The 18490-nt window shown below is 28.5% G+C and overlaps 1 protein-coding gene across 3 annotated transcripts in view; it reads right to left on the bottom strand.

The window, feature by feature from the left end:
- Positions 1 to 317: 317 nt before the first annotated feature.
- The window catches only part of LOC119602620 (calcium/calmodulin-dependent 3',5'-cyclic nucleotide phosphodiesterase 1), a 94753-nt gene continuing 76580 nt past the window's right edge, over positions 318 to 18490 (bottom strand). For all 3 annotated transcript variants that reach the window (XM_037954230.1, XM_037954231.1, XM_037954232.1), the window contains 3 exons: positions 13438 to 13687; positions 4983 to 6144; positions 318 to 2506 (listed from right to left, as the gene is read on the bottom strand). In XM_037954230.1, coding sequence (XP_037810158.1) covers positions 2442 to 2506; positions 4983 to 6144; positions 13438 to 13687 — 1477 coding nt within the window. In that variant the 3' untranslated portion in view covers positions 318 to 2441. The remainder of the gene's footprint in view (positions 2507 to 4982; positions 6145 to 13437; positions 13688 to 18490) is intronic.

The raw sequence follows: 18490 nt of genomic DNA, 5'->3' as shown, positions 1-18490 counted from the left end.
CAAACGTTATAAAGTATTAAATTCTTACAACTGAAATACATAAATGTTATACGAGTAATTGCAAAACAATCACAATTTCGCAATTTTAAAAATTAAATTTTATTAAGTGGAAAATTACAAATGTAATACGATCTTTAACACATACTATTTTATGTCGGATCCTGGAAAAATTCATCAGTGATTAAGTTCCGACTACTCCTCCTGCTTCACCGAACCGAAAGTAGTGCCTAACTGTGCTATTTTTTTTTAAAAACAATTTCATTTGTGTGACTGAAAATAAATAGTTTTGAAATACAGTAATGAAAAATAAAACAAAAATTAATTAACTAAAATTTTATTTTGTAATCATATTTCGAGCATCATTATCTACCACTGTGCATATTTAAACAAATATTGCAAAAGAAGATACATATGCAATTATTAATACCAAATAAATGTCTCGAATAAGTCTAACAATAGTAACAATTATAATAAAACTGAAAGTACACAACACGCGTTGAGGCGGCAACCCTTTTCACGCTTTTATAGTACAGGGTCAATGTAAGCGGAATGCTGACGTATGCAGCAATCATTCAATCGCTTCCCGCTTAAAAATTTTGGTGTTGATTTTCAAAACATTTAAATGAACAATTTGTATGACAATTGATTTTTAAGCGGCCGTGTGGCAAAGTTGAACAAAATTCAATTTTGCCACGTTGCCGCTTCTCTCGTCATTGTCAAATCAAAATATTCGTAATGTGTCAATATTTTTATATGGAAAATTTTGTAAACACACTAATTTTATTAGAGCTGGTAATACTGCTGCCGCTAGTTTTCTAGCATTAAACGCGTCTGTCAGAACAGTAAAATCAATGTATTTGTATGATGCAAGTTACAAATAAAAAAGCTTAGGATGCCTTGACGCGTATAATGCTTAAAGCAGATCTACTATTGTAAGCGTCACAAGCAGCGCACGAACACGCCAGCTGATTTTGATAATTTATATTATTTTTTTAATGTGTGTTTATCTATTTTATTAAATTAAAATGAGTTTAACGGTGAAAAAATAAATAAAAGCTGCAGAAAAAGGCGAAGTTCTCCATCAAAAATAAAACGAAGTAACTTCCAAAAGAATAACATTTATCACCACTTCCAAAGTAGCACTTTGCCTTCTGAGGATGATGATGTTTAAAGACTTCCGAATAAGCGAAAATGATTCTATTTTCATATTTTCAATGTTGAAGATATATTTTTTGTTCTTACATTTTTATGAGATAAAAACGTTATTTATATTTGAGTTTTTGTATTAAATGTGTCTATTACCCTAATTACTGTTAATATTATTTAAGTCAAATTAGTTGTATTCTATAATACTACAATTTCACTTCCAAATAAATTGCTGGGTCTTTCTAAATAAAACAAAAATAGGCGCTTATTGACGCGTAACTTGAAGAGTAGAATGTATAAAAAGCATACAATGCTTTGACGCGAAAACGCGTAGTATGGATCTCCAGCTTTTAAAAGTTTTCGCGCTTTATAAACTGCAAGTTACACAGTGCACGTCATTTCAATCTTATTTTCATATTTTAAAGGATACTATTGCTTTAAAATCAAAAATTTAAGTTTTTTATATTTTTTTAAATATTTGACATTTATTGTTAATGAAATGTATTTATTTTAAAATTATTTTTGTTCTACAGAAAACAAAATTCGCGGCAGACGCATTACAAACTACAGTGTACATACATATATCTTGTTATATGAAAATACACTAGTTCAACTTTTTTGATAGAAGTCTATAACGAATTGCGGCGAACAACGCGTTTTGTGTACTTCTCCCTTAAGGACAATTGTGTTTAATATAATGGTAGTAATAAATAGTAATACGTAGTATAATTTTAAGTTTTTATATGTATTTCAATAATAATACATATGTACATACTCATACATATTTTTGTTTGTTTTTTGCTTACATAAAATTTCAATACATTCTCTAGCATACATACATATGTACGTAGTTTATTAATAAATATTAAATAATTAATTTTATACAATTGAGTTGCAGTTAGTACACTGCATTTTTTTAATTTTTCTTGCATTTAATAATTGTATTATATATTTACAAATAAATTGTTAAACTAGGGGGAAATGAAAAAATTTACAAAAAAAAAATAAAGAATATATTTATCAAGCGTATTTATGTGGTGTTTTTGTTATTATTTTTAATAATTTCCTATTTTGTTGTTGTTGTTTTAGTTTTATATTAAATTGTTACAATAAATTCTTAAAATAATTTTTAATTAAATTATTATTAATAAATTTTGTTCATGTTTTTTTTGTTCTTAAAATTAAATTTTTTATATTTGAGCTTTTTCTTCAAAATGTGTCGCATTTTACTTCTGAAGAACGGTTTGTTCAAAAGGATACTGCTTGTGTTTTGGGGTGGAGAGTGAGAAAACAAATTAATTCTCAATTGCTGGCTTGTCTGCTTCTTCTAATGCTGCTGCAACTGCTCTAGCTTCAGCGTCTGAAAAATGGCAAACTTGTTATTAAACTGTATGACATAATAACTTTGAACGAAAATATCGTGTAAACTATATATTATATATTTTATATTTAAAAAATTAAACGCAATTAAGCTGCTCACTTTTTTCACCTTTTTAATGGTAAGAATATGGCCTTTAAAAGTCCATAATTTTGTAATCCTCCAATATCCAAAATCTGATTTATTTATTACACATAAAGCTATGTATATATATACATAGCTTTATAGATTGTAATCGGTATCGAAAACGAAATTCCATACATTTGCACCTCAAAAATTTGTTCTAGAAATCAGCAATGGAAATCAGAAATGTAACAGCAACGAAAAACAAATCATTTTTTTTCTTTCATATGATATATCAAATTGATTTTCAGAGGAGGTCCTTTTAGGATTTCTTGTGTTAATTTTGGTCCGAATTTGTGGTCTAAATAGAATGAGTCTACTATAGACAAAGAATGTGTATACTTTTTGGATTTACGACGAAATAAAATGGAATCATACCACTTTAAAACATAAAAGGTTCAAAATATACAAAATTAGCTGTGCTAAATTTTGTTCTGGAGAAGTCAAAAATAAACCAAGACCGTAATTTTCAAGCGAACTGAATGAAATTATGGCTCAAAAAATAATTTAAAAAAATTTTAGTAACCAATCCCGGGATTCGGGATTTTCCAATCCTGAAAAATCCCGGGAATTTCGGAATATCTATTTCATAGATTTTTTTGCTCCATAATATTTTACCAATATTCAACAAATTGGCATTGGAAAAACTAATAGAAACAATTCTTAGATATTATTGCAAAGGGGGCAGAAGCTAAGATTCCATAAATGCGTTTTTGGATTTAATTTTGAATATTTTAATTATAAATGAAGTTCTTAATATAAAAGTATACTTTTCACTTTGTTTTTTATGATAACGATCGTTTGTTCACCGTATGGTTCCTGACAGCTGATTCAGGGGTCCCACATTCAAAATTTCTGAGGGAATTGAGGACCATTCCAAAAAAATATTTTTTTATTTTTCTCGTGTTGCTGTTAGTCGGGAGACTCTGACTTCTGAAACTTTCATAAAGAAGAGAACTTTTCGCATTTTATGACAAAAAAGCAACAACAACATTATTGGAAAAAAACGAACATATGTTTGGATGTTTATTGGTTTTATTGCTTTGTGTATTTTGTTGTTGGTTTTTTGTGAGTTTTGTTTCGTTTGGTGTAAGTCGTTGTTGTTTTATTGTTTTGTCTTGATAAAGTGATACAGTGGTTTTCCGGTTTAACAAAAGATATGTCAGGCCCATTCATAAAAACGAAAAATTCGTTAAACCGAATAAAAAAAATTATATGATTTAATGATAAAAATATGGTAATGGAAGGTAAGAATTATATTTTTAAAATCCGTTTTAATGCGTTCATATAGATTGTGACCATTTCTATGCATTTTTTTGCAGTTTGTAAATTTTTTTTTTTTTAATTAAAAAAAACCCAAATTAACGATTTCAAGAAAAAATCTATTAAAGTTAGATAAATGGATTTTATTCCCATGTGTAAAATTCTGAATATTTTCGAGTAATTTTGTTGACAAACAATTCCATTTCTCTCTGTATTTTTAAAATAATCACAAAGTTTCTTTAGATAAAGATTTTTACCTTAAAATGTACATATATCTTTTTTTTAATCTTATTTATATTTCAGAACATTATTTTTATATGTAAATTTAATTTCTATTGTAAGATTTTTTTTTTTGAATTTCAAACTGTGTATTCATTCAGTTGGATTTAGAATTTCAATTTTAAAGGCTTTTGGATAATTATAAAGTTTAGTGCTCTTTTTGTATTGTTTTCACCACTTTTTATAAAAAAATTTTTAGAAATTCGTTATATCGAGTACAAAATTGACTCATTTATTCGTAATATAAGGTATTCAATGAAAAAAAATTGCTCATTCGTTAAATCCCGAATTCGTAAACTGAGTATTCGTTAAACCGGGAAACTAGTGTATTTATTAAATTAAACCTATGGTGAAGAGTATACATATGTACATAAAAGATTCGACAAAGGCGAACTCTACTTGTTTAGTTTCAGTTTTCGTTATCGACGATTACATCTTTAAAAAGGTAAACGAAACGGGCACTTTTGTAGAAAATGTATATTGATTTTATAAACAAACTATATATTCAAATTAAACTGTGAATCTATTCGTATTTATATCGACTAGAAACAAGTTAAATAAATAAATGTTGGTTATTTGTTGCTAAAATAGTTAAAACAAAGAAATATTTCTCAGAAATATTTCCCTGAATATTAACAACATAGATTTCGCTTGTGGAAATATTATTTTTAATTCTTAGAAATATTTTGCAGTTAAAAAAATTAAAAAATTTCGTATTAGTTAGTTGGTTGCGTTGTGCTTTTCGGTAAACATTAGTCATAAAAAGACAAATAATAATAATAGATCCTCTAACCTTTTATTGCCTGTTCCTTCCAAATTTTCTTATTATCCGTTAGACATGTAATCCATGGCTTTCGTATGGTAAACTTTTGTTTGAATGCTGATGCCGCTGTACTACTGCTACCACCCCCAGTTCCAGTACCCTGGATTGTCGACTTATCGTCCCCAGACTTATTTTCATTACTCTCTTCGATAGCTTCACACGTTGTTGAGCGATTGCGCAGCGAGTTTTTAGCATTAGAAGTTGGTCCGTCGATAGGAACGTCCCCAGCATCTATGCTGGCATTGACATTTTTACACATAGGTGCTATAGGGGCCAAAACATGTTCCAACATATCAGCCATTACCGACATACTGGGATCTACAATAAAATCGATAAATCCTATCTGAGACTCCGCTACTAGGGTATTATTTCGATCACAAAGTGGACTAAAGGGCAGTCCCAGCTCACGTTCGAGATCACCTTGACGGAAAAATTCTTCTAACAGTAACATTGTCCAGCGATGATGCAGATTCCATCGTTTGGCAGGATGTGAAATATCACAACAATGTAAAACCAGGGCTAAAGCTTTCGACTTGTCGACTGTAGCCTCGTTGAGCGTCAATAAATTTTTCATGTTCTTAAGCTGTTGAAAGTGGAAGGACATATCGGTCGATAAAACCATATCTATAATTAAGGTTCTCAGTTCGCGATATTCTTCGCGCGACAGGTTGGATAACACGTTACAGTCGTCGTCTTTGAGTAATCGAAAAGCGGCACTGATGTGATGATTTTCCAAAACTGCACGGTCATTATATAACAAAGCCGTTTCGGAGCCTGACATCACATGAAAATTATTGGTGGTGCCAGTATGTTCATAATCATGAATTAAAGCCGCCAAAAGAGTGGCATAAATCTCTAAATCCGTCAACCAATTCATGAGACCCGTTTGGCACAACATATGATGTACTGTTTGGGTGACATCAGCCGCATGTAAATTATTATGATATGGATTGCGATAACGACAGTAGCCCTCCTCGATGCGATTGAGAAAGGTTTCCAAGGTAGCGGGGGCGATTTTAAATTTATGTATAATGCCATAACGATTGAGCAAATCATAGCCGATATATTTGACAGGTTGGCCATTAGCTGCTTCTGCCAAAGCGAAAACATCGAAACACCAATCGTCCAAAGTCTGAAAAAATTAATGAAATTAATTTATTATACACAGGTTTAATGGTTTATCTCAGTTTTTTTCAGTGGCAACAAAAAAGTATATACATATCGTCACACAGTGGTATAGGAAAAAAAAAAGAGGGAAATAATTCGGTAACTTCTAAACGGTTAATCCGATTTTAATGAAATTTGGTGTGCACAAAGAGGAGGTGTTGTCGAGTTTAGGTTTTGAATTTGGACCTTATAGGCCAACCAGGGGCCCGGCGGGGGGTCATCAAATTAGGACACCTCGGCTATGTTAAATTTTTAAAACGATCCTATTTCTTCATTTGAGTTCCGATTTAAAAAAAATTTCGTATATAGAATCTCCTCATCGAGCACTATAAAAAATGTTGTCATAGCAGTAAATTATCTCTTATAGTTTAGGAGATATTCGCATTTGAAAATTAAAATTTTAAAATTTTTACCGTCCTTACTTTAGTTTTTTTTGATAATAGCAGGTCCAAATATTCCCGATTTTCGCCATTTTTTTTTATTCGCTTAACAACAAGTTTATATATCAAGCAGTGAAAGAATTATGTAAAAATCATGACTGAGTCCAAAGTTATAGGCATTTTAATTTAAAAAATTAAAAAAAGGCGATTTTTTGTCATTTTTTTGGGAAAAAAGTATCTTTTTCTTTTTAAGTTATCTAAAAAGTTTCTAAGAAGATGTATATAGAATTTATACTTTTTGGAAAGCTGACTTTACATAAAGTACGATAAATGAAACAAAACCTAAAAATTTTTGATACCGAGGGGACCAGGTCCATCCAAAAAAACCCTATTTTTTATGGAAAATTAAATTTTGAGCAAAAATTCTCAAATCGCATAGTCGATATCAAATTATAGTGACCTGTTTTATATGACCCAATATGTTCTTAATCATTTTGTAACGGGTTTCGATAACCCCGCCCCTGGTATGGATATAATAGGCAAAAAACTAAAAAATCCCATTTTTGGGATTTTTTAAAACTTTTTTGGGAATTCCGGGATTTCTAATAAGAAAATTCGAAATTTTGATTTAATTTTGGATTTTAAGTAAAAAAATCTACCTAACTGTAAAATTTCATCAAAAAATATTCATAAATAAAATTTTTATTGCAATTAGAAAAATTTGTATCTTCGCAAAAACTGAATAAAAAACATTTTTTAATTTTTTTTAAAAAAAGTATTCCGCGAATTTTTTAATTTTCAAAAATTATATACAGTTTTGAAAAATAGACAAAATTACCTTTCCATTGATATATAACATGCCTACCTAATGTTTTTTAAGTGACAAATTAATTAGGGAAAACTCAACATCTTTTAGAAAATTTGCCTAGCACTATTATTTTCATCCATAAGGTTAACTCTTAAATTTGTTACATATATGGATGAAAATAATAGTGCTAGGTAAATTTTCTAAAAGATGTTGAGTTTTCCCTAATTAATTTGTCACTTAAAAAACATTAGGTAGGCATGTTATATATCAATGGAAAGGTAATTTTGTCTATTTTTCAAAACTGTATATAATTTTTGAAAATTAAAAAATTCGCGGAATACTTTTTTTAAAAAAAATTAAAAAATGTTTTTTATTCAGTTTTTGCGAAGATACAAATTTTTCAAATTGCAATAAAAATTTTATTTATGAATATTTTTTGATGAAATTTTACAGTTAGGTAGATTTTTTTACTCAAAATCCAAAATTAAATAAAAATTTCGAATTTTCTTATTAGAAATCCCGGAATTCCCAAAAAAGTTTTAAAAAATCCCAAAAATGGGATTTTTTGGTTTTTTGCCTATTATATCCATACCAGGGGCGGGGTTATCGAAACCCGTTACAAAATGATTAAGAACTTATTGGGTCATATAAAACAGGTCACTATAATTTGATATCGACTATGCGATTTGAGAATTTTTGCTCAAAATTTAATTTTCCATAAAAAATAGGGTTTTTTTGGATGGACCTGGTCCCCTCGGTATCAAAAATTTTTAGGTTTTGTTTCATTTATCGTATTTTATGTAAAGTCAGCTTTCCAAAAAGTATAAATTCTATATACATCTTCTTAGAAACTTTTTAGATAACTTAAAAAGAAAAAGATACTTTTTTCCCAAAAAAATGACAAAAAATCGCCTTTTTTTAATTTTTTAAATTTAAATGCCTATAACTTTGGACTCAGTCATGATTTTTACATAATTCTTTCACTGCTTGGTATATAAACTTGTTGTTAAGCAAATAAAAAAAAATGGCGAAAATCGGAAATATTTGGACCTGCTATTATCAAAAAAACTAAAGTAAGGACGGTAAAAATTTTAAAATTTTAATATTCAAATGCGAATATCTCCTAAACTATAAGAGATAATTTACTGCTACGACGACATTTTTTATAGTGCTCGATGAGGAGATTCTATATACGAAATTTTTTTTAAATCGGAACTCAAATGAAGAAATAGGATCGTTTTAAAAATTTAACATAGCCGAGGTGTCCTAATTTGAGGACCCCCCGCCGGGCCCCTGGTTGGCCTATAAGGTCCAAATTCAAAACCTAAACTTGACAACACCTCCTCTTTGTGCATACCAAATTTCATTAAAATCGGATTAACCGTTTAGAAGTTACCGAATTATTTCCCTCTTTTTTTTTTTCCTATACCACTGTGCGTCACCTAAAGGGAGAAGCAAAAGACTATTTAAATTGAAAAGTTTGTTCCAATCAGCGCGATTTATTTTTATAAAATAAACAAATTGTTTAATAGTGAAACCTATTATTTGTTTTGATAGTTGACATTGACGTACATAAAAATGGATAAATTGGACTTTTAAACTTTAATATTTAAATGTTTTTGTAGATAGGGACTTTTTCTGCAATAAAATCGATTTTGGATTTCTGGTTAGTTAGGGCCGTTGGCGTTTCAGGTGACGATATGTACATTAGAGTATCCCGAGGAAAAGCCTTTTTAAGAATTTCATGTAGGAATACCGCTCAATCGATGCCTATTAATGTACTGAACACAATAAAAATAAAAACATTTTTTTTGGAATGATCCTCAGTTCCCTACCAGCGATTGAAAATCTTTACCTCAGTATAATTTTTAAAAAATATAATATTTTCGATTTTTTCGAAATGGATCTCAAAAATTCCGTAATTTTAAGCTGATTACGGGAAAAATAATTTTAAAATTTTTGTAGAATATTTTTGGTCCACAAAATGATTTTTAGTGAGTTGGAGTCAAATTTGTCGTAATTTTTAGCTTATACACAAAAATATTTAAAAATTAGTTTGACATTTGGTTTACTCAGTTTCAGAATTTTTTGAAATTTATATGTCTCTTATTCACACATGAAAACATCTATATTTATATTTATTAATATATTTATTAATATTAATATCAAATGAAGCTGACAATCTCTGCTCAAAATAATATTATTCATTTCAATTCATCATGATTAAAACAGAAAAGGGAGCTTAAAGAAAATTTGTCACAAAATAGTATTCAACAATTTTTGTTTCGAAAATGAGACCTTTTTTAAATTTAATTTTTTTTTTTAGATTTTTTTGTCTAAGTGAGTGAAATAAATAATACAGATAGAATGTACAGATTTCATTTGATACCAATATTAGCATAATACAACACATACAAATATTTAAATTATTTGTTTGAAATTGTCAGTCCTTTGAACTTTGGAGTCCTTTTATAAGGACATAAGAGCTGATTATAAAAAACGGAGTATGCAGAATTGCTATAAATGGACTCTAGTTTCTCATGCATATCAACTTTTCTATGTGTGAAAGCTTTTTTCAAAAAAGGGTGTAATACAATAAAAGTCGTTTTGCAGACCAGAAATACTCTAATTTTTTTGAACATATTGTACTGAGATCAAGATTTTCAATCGCAGGTAGGGAACTGAGGACCTTTTTCAAAAAATTGTTTTTTATTTTTCTCGCCAAATTGAAACGCATCGTTTTAGAGGTATTCCTCCTAAAAAGTGGTCCACGGGACACCCTAATGTACATAAGTTGTTTTTTGTACTTCTCAGAAGAACTTTTTACAGTTTTAAATTCGAAAGTAAATCACTTATACATAGTTGAGTATGAAGATTCAATTTTTCATTGGTCAAAACTCTGTACCTTTCAAACCGATAGAAATATTTTATATTTTTTTATTGAATTTTTCCCCAGTTTTAATTTTATTTAAATCAGTTCAGCAGCTGTTGAGAAATTTAAGGTTGAAGTTAAACATTATTATGAAATGCAGTTATTTTTCAAAATACATACATATTAAATACATTAGTTAACAAATCTGCGAAGTCATATTTTTCTGAAGAAACGCGATGTAACATAAATACAGCTAAATTAATCTGTTTTTTTTTTTTTTGCTTTTCTGAAAACTTAGTGAAAACCCACACATATTCAAAACACGGACGAAATGCAGGATGTAATAAATAAGGTGAGAGCATTTCGGCAACAAACACAACATTATTTTGTTGTCTAGAGTTAGGTTTTGTCAAAATAAAATTTCTAAAATTGAAAAGTAATAAACATCGGAAAGAAATAGTTTTTGTGTATTTTACAATATTACACCGTCCAACACTCAAAATTAAAAACGAACCAGATATTATAAGTCTGAAACTAGAGATTAATGTCCGAAATCAGAAAGAAGAAAAGAAAACAAATTTTAAAATTTTGTATGAACTACTCAGTTTTTGTTAGTGTTTTTCTGAATACGGGCCTAAACGAAGCAAAACTGAGTTCAGAGTTTTTTATTTCGTTATCCTGTTTCCTTGTAAAAGAACAAAGAAGCACTTTTAAGAAAAATGTATTAATACTTCTTTATTAATACTTTGAAATAAAAAGTAATAATCTAGAACATTTGCACCATGTAGGTCTGAAATCTTAAGAATTCCAAAGCAATTAAAAGTTTTTCATAATCTCCCATTAACCAGTTGGTGGGAATCGAATCTACCACCTCAGATCTACCAGAATAGAACACTAACCTACCGTAGCTCTGTGGACCATTTTTCGAAATGGCGGTCAAAAATTATGTTTTTATGATCACATATTTTAAAGTTATGTTACTTATTTGAAAGTAAACACTCGTAAACCTCGGGAGTAAAAAAATTACAACTGTATTTTAACACTATCATAACGAACAGAGTGATCAAACATAAACTATCACAGCATTTTGCTTAATTTTCAATTTTCTTAGTAAATTTTTAAATGATTACTTTAACTTTAAAAAAAAAAAGATTTTAAAGTGAAATAAATTTTGTAAAATTATTTGACTTCCAAACTATTACTGTTAGAAAAAAATAAGTCTTTATGTTATATTATTAGAACATACAATTTTTTATAGTTCCAAATTTACCAAAAATCGGGTAGTTAATAGACTAATTAATAGACTCCCTCGTAATTCCGAGGGAACAAAAAAGAATAAAAACAAACAAAAAAGTTCTATACTGTGATATAGCCCGAACCCTCTCCTACACTTGTATACCCCATTATATATCCTGCCGGATCCGCAATTTTTCTCACTCAAAGTATGTTATTTTGTGAGAAATTTACGAATAAAGCATTTGAAACGTGTGTGTGTTTCTTTGTATTTTTATTTTTAGTCTATATACTGAAAACCGATTAAATTCACAGTATCTCCTATAAGTTTAGAAGAAACGACTTATTTTTTTTTTGAAATTTTTAATGGGCGAGGGCCCACATTAAAAATAAGTATTAAAATTCTTATATATAAGAAACTTCAATAGCTAGAATTCTCAAATTTTTCAAGAAAATTATAACCGCTAAAGTCAACAGTACGAGAACCAATGTATATTTCAAACTAATGGATACCTTATCACTATTTTGTTGTGCATTTCTGATCCATACAAGTCCAATGCTGGAAAATGGAAAAGTACCTCTATTGAATTAGACGAAGAAGCTAAACAAAATATTTAGAAGAAATATTTACTATTTTTTTTATGTATCGTAGTTTTTAAGTACACAGAGCTTATTATAAATACAAATTAGTTTTTAATTAAAAAATCCTTTACCGAAGTTACTTACATTTAGAAACGATAGTCATTTAAATTTAATCGTCTATTAAAAAACCAACATTGGGCCCTTGTGAATATTAGAACTAAAAAGTTTTAGGGGAGCCAACGTTTGACATTTTCTGACAAGATTAAAGTTATTTTTTTTTAAATATTAGTTGTGAACTAAAAACTAGAAATATAAGATTGCATAAGAAACAAAAAATAACATGATGTAACACTTCACTTTATACTTAAATTCAACTAAAAACGGAAGAGTTGACTTCAACCCCCCATAACTTTTTTCTAGAAAACCGATTTTTAAGTTATGGCAATAATTGAAGCCCTAAGTCTCATCTACCAAACAAAAAAAAAAAAAAAAGGGTTCAAAAATTCCAATTCAATCAAAAGTTATAGATTTTTGACTGCCATCTGGTAGTGTGGTCCACTGTGCAGAGGTTTCAAATTATTTTTTTCAACTTAAACCTAAGAATAAATTCTAAGTCAAAGAAATGTAGCATAGAGCAGTAGCATCTGCGGCCATCAACTCAAACAAATTTAAAAAATTGTAAATATGAATACTACAACCAATTGTATATCCACTACACCTTGAAATACTTAAAAAAATAAATTTTTCGTTTTCATAGCAACGAGATACATACATATATTAACAGCATCTGTTTTTAGGGAATAAAAAAAAACATATGAGTGTTAGATTAGTCCAAGGTTTGAGTCTTTAGAACATCCGGTATTTACACACAATATTGCCAACTACCGGGTAAATCTCATCTATAATGAATCTCATCTATAATGATAAGCCATTCGTAGCGCCTCCCAAACCCCCCTCACATGTTGTCAAAATTGCATATCATTCCTTTGTGTAAAACATGAAAGCAATAGGTAAAAAATTAAAAAAATAATCTTTTTATCCTTCGACCCAGCTTATCAGATATTGACCCCAGAAAAAACTTCGAGAAATTATATCTTGGAATTGGCGAAACTTTAATTTACCTCGTTTTTCCTCGTTTACAAACGTATGGGAAACCTCTTCAGATATGAACACGCACCGGTTGAGTTGTTACACATATTTTATGTGTTTTCCTATATTCTGATGCACAAATAAAACATTCGTTTGGCCTGGTTCTGAACTTAATTTATTACAAAATTTAAAAAAATTTCCCATCGTTATTTGTAGGTCCAATTTCATGTTTGCAAAAACTTTAAACAAGTCTTAAAGTACAATTATATTTTTTATTTTATATTTTACACTCACCTTAAGTACTTTGACAACTTCTGCAGGAAATTGTAATAATGCTGTACTTGATACCTTGCGATAAATACGATCCACAAATATACCAGCACGTATGGCATGTGCCACCGAACGGAATTTGGGTTTCTCATCGTTTTTTTTGCGTGTTGTTGCCAATTGTCGTGTAAATGTCGAAGCCAACCACTCACGAACTTCTGGCGGAACAGCATCCGGTTGCACTTCAGAAAGTTCATCATCTTCATCGGCAAGACGTCTGTTGGTTTTTTATTAAAACAGTGTGATTCCATCAAATTTCATTATTGTGTCGTTGTTGGAGTTTTGTTAAAAAGGAAAGGAGATTTCAAGGATATTTAGGTTAAGCGTACAACAGGAAGTAAGGAGGGAAAGAGAAGAAGAAAATTATTTCAATTAGTAAACGAGTTTTCATATATGTAATTTTAGCATTATTTTTAAATGGCTTGAAAGAAATACAGCTTCAAGTACAATAAGAAACGAAATCCAAAAAAGTATAAACTAAAAAATATATTCTAATAATATATTAAAAGATCTTAAATTTAAACAAAATTCAACAAAGAAAACCAAAAAAAAAGATGATCCTTAAAAACGTACATATGAATATTTAAAGAAACTAAAAAAAAATATAATCTTCTTTTCGATCTTGTGATTACAGCATCATTGCGAATATAAAAAAAAATTTTGGATATAATATACGAATATCTATTGAAAAAAGAAAAATGTTAGTAAAATTTTGTTTTTATAGTGAGTGCATTAAGAATTATTGAGTTTCAATTTCTTTATGTAAGTGTAAACTGCTGGAGGAGAGAGTGAATCTTTAATGAATGTGCCAAAATAGGAACATACATACATACATACAATGTAGGTAGATGTGCAAGATATTAGTGTATGAAAACTAAATGACATTTCACATGCTTTTCCTGGAAAGTTTAAATTTACAAATATTTATACATGGGTCATTTCAATAACTTTCGAACAGGTTTGTACCTTACCCTTTCCGATATTAATGAAACTTGGTACACACATTCTTTGTATAAATTAGAAGTTTAAAGTTCTCCAAAACTTTTCAAATTGATTTGACATCGTATATATTCTAAACTATTTAGCCGATTTTAATTTTTAGTCCCTAATTGAAGCCTATGGCTTGTAATTTGACAATATTTTGTTTAAAATTTTAGCGTAAGTATAATGACATTAAAAAACGTCTTTTAGGATATCCCAAAAAAGGTACCTTCCATTTATTTTATTCATTCACATAAAATTGCAACAATATATAAAAAATTCAGAATGGGACAATGAGGGGATCTCAAGTAAGCCAACTTTTAGTAAAATAATCCTCATCATTTCCATACAAATTTCATAAATTTTAATTTTATGTTAATGAAACATTTAATTTTTTGTTTTAAATTTTTTAATTTATTTTTGTGTTCATCATGAAAAAATTATAATCTTTGAAATTTGTATGGATATGATGAGGATTATTTTACTAAAAGCTTATTTACTTGAAATCTCCTCATTGTCCCATTCTGACATTTTTATATTTTGTTTTGAGAACACTAAAAGCTCTTTTTGGTGAAGGAATAAAGAATGGAAGATGCCGTTTTTAAGATATCATTATTCTCATTTTTAAAATATAATATTTTTCCAAATTATCGTTTAACTACAAAGCATACGCTTTAATTATGGAGTAAAACGATTTAAATAGGATATATAGTTTAGAAAATAATATGAACTTTGAACCTCGATAAAATCTCAACCGTTACGAATTTAAAAATTTTGGAGAAATTTGAAATTTGGTACACATATTTCATTGAAATCAGAGAGGGTCATGTTTAAAATCACACTTTTTTGTTCGAAATTTTTTGAAATTATCCATATACATATATACTTAATAGTACAAAACTATGATTATTCGGATATAATATTTCGAACTCAACTATCACATAAATGTTGTAATATTGTTATACAGGTAATAGGTTCAGACCAAAGTAGTACTATTTATTATATTAATTTGTGCATGCATTACAATAAAAACAAACATTAAATGGTTTCTCGTACATACTAAGTAAGTATTACAGAAAGAATTATAGCTACAATTTTTGCAAACACCTTTTAGAAAAAAGTTTTATGTTCAACGAAAACTTTAACTTATTCAATAAATGTTTTTGTTAAGTTTGCCACCGTATGGAATACAATAACAAAATAACTCAGTAGGATTTTGAGTTAACTTAAAGCTAACTTAGGGTTAACCACAAATGAGTCAGAGGAGACTATTCAGTTATTCATCGTAATGTCATAGGAAGGAGACAGTACTTACTCACTTTGCACCAGTTCCAGCTAACCAGAATTTACCTCATTATGAGTTAGCTTCTGGTGCATAAATAAAAAGCAATTGATATCCCAAGACGAAGAGCTGTACCAACTATCATTAACCTATTAAAAATTCCATAGCTTGATCATTTTTTCGAATCATTTTTCTGGGCTAAGACAAATAAAATTGAGTTGCCACATCATATAAAATTATTACATTTGTTTTGCAAATGTTAAATAAATTAAACAAGAGTGTTATATTCGGCTATGCCGAATCTTTTATACCCACCATCAAAACTGTGTACTTATTTATTCTATGTACTTATTCATGCAGTATATATTAATATCTGCAATTTTATTGAATTGAAGAAGATTTTTTAATCCTATACACTTCGATTTTGTCGAATTTTATCGCTATATATGATTTTGGAGAAAGTTATGAGCGATTCCTATTAAAGTAATTTAGGGCGATTTTTTTGCTATACTGATATTTTCAAGTTAGGTCAATTATGTATGTAGCGCTGCTTTTAAAATTAAGTGGGGAGATTTAGGTTCCCACAAAACTAGTTTGTGTTGAATTTCATTGCAATACTGACATTTTAAAACTAGTAATAAGCATTCAAGTTATTTATGAAGGGGACCTTATATGGGGATTATTGACCCCTTCTTATAAAATTAAGTGGGGACGTTTTTGACGTTTTTGTTCGTGTAGAATTTCATTGCAATATTGTTAATTTAAAGATACACTGAAACAAATCCATGCCTAATATATACAAAAAATGTCGTACATTGTACGAATCGTTTGTTGTTTCGCACCACGAAATTCTTTCGTAATATATACGAAATTGTACGAAATATTTTAGTATAATGTAAAATAATCTTGAAGAAATTAATTTACATAAATTGAAAAAAGGCAATTTTGAATAAATATGGTAAAATTTACGAAATATTAATTTATACAAACATTTTTGCTTATTTCAAAATAGTTTTTCTAATTTTAGTTCAAAATTATTCTCCACACGAATTTTTTTTTTTTTTATGAAAATAATTCGTGAATATTATTATACTTTTTCTTAAATTTTAAAAATTGTTGTAGTTTTATTTAATCATAATATAATTAATATCATTATGTTTAATTTCGCTAAAATTTAAGAAAAAAAAAAATATTACGAAAGGTTTTCGTACTTTCGTAAAAATAGAAAAGGGATTTATTAAATAATATTTCGTATTATACACGAAATTAATGATTAACCATGGTGCCCTCTATTATACGAGATTTATTCGGTTCTTTTTGAACAATAAAGCACATTGTGAATTAAAAGAAAAGGGAAAATCTCCTTACGATGAGTCGGAATCATATACATATATAAGTACGTACACATGTTTAATATTTTGGAAACAATGAAGAAATAGCTATCTGAACTCCTTTCAACAATTTCTGCTAGGACCAATAGGTGAAAAAAGTTACACTCATTTGAATAAAACACTGTATGAAAAAAAATATTTTTTCATCGAATTTTCGATTTAAGGTCCGCGAAGACGAACGAAGAAATACCAAGAATGAACAATATTATGCTTTTATAAATGTTATAAAAATAAGTATTGAAAATATTTCCAAATTTATTAATTCGTAATAAGCACTGTAGATAAATATATAAAATAAACTATTTTTTTAATGAATTGACTTTGCGACCTTATTGTGGAAGGAATTTATTTGCAATTCAAAAATACTCCACATAGGACTTTTGGGAAATCAGTTTTTATATTGAAATGTTCTTCCCATTTTATGTACAGATTTTAATTTTCGTTCGAAATTTGGGTTTAGAGGTATATTTGATAAATTATTATACCATGCAGCGGTTGTTAGCATTACATCCATAACATCAGCAATATTTATCTTTTCAAACGTAATCTATCTTAATTAGTGGACAAATTGACCAAAATGAAGAATTTAAGACGGTAATATAAAAACTGGTATACAGCATCATTTAAACAATCTAAATAAAGAACTAAAAGTCGCGGTTCTAATGTGACAGTGGAAGTCAAAGGTCATAAGTATCAAATCTTTGCATATATCTCTATTATTATGCATCGTACGACTTTTAATGGTTTTGTAGAGAATACCATTTCCAATATTTTGGTAAAAATTATTTTCGCGGATCATCAGTTGTTTTTGAATTATTTTATTTTCATTTTTCTTAGCTGTACTACTTAAAAATAGCAATAAGATTAACACTAATAAAGATATTATGATTACTATTCCTGCATAAATTAGCAGAAAATACTTTTTTCTTATTAAATCATTTATCTTAGAATTTCGACTTATTAGCACAGCATCTGTCTATGCAAAATTTCAAATAGGTTTAGAAGTTGCAATTATACTTTCAATTTGAAATATAACTTGGTGGACTTAATCTACCAAATACGTAGACTAGTCCAACAAATTTTCATAAAAATTGTGCTTTAAATAAAAAGTTACAATAGAAATATTAACGGAAGGACGGACAAAATTGAATCGAACCATAAAGTGATTGTAATTTGATGAATGCACCAAAAGGCGGGAGATGATCCGTTACTTACGGAATTATAATCACTAGTGTAAATAAAATATTATTATAGTGGTTTTAAGATTTAAATAAATATATAAATGCTTTTGTACGCATAAGTATAACCAGTAGAGCTACAAATTGCAATAATAAAACTTTAAGATTATTAATGCGAACGGATTCAT

This window comes from Lucilia sericata, unplaced genomic scaffold, assembly GCF_015586225.1.
Source record: "Lucilia sericata isolate MDLA Ls3-8-SP2 unplaced genomic scaffold, ASM1558622v1 Contig000245F_arrow, whole genome shotgun sequence".
Classification (NCBI taxonomy): Eukaryota; Metazoa; Arthropoda; class Insecta; order Diptera; family Calliphoridae; genus Lucilia; species Lucilia sericata.
The sequence above is the reverse complement of the archived record's forward strand: the minus strand, read 5'-3'. Positions and strand labels throughout refer to the sequence as shown.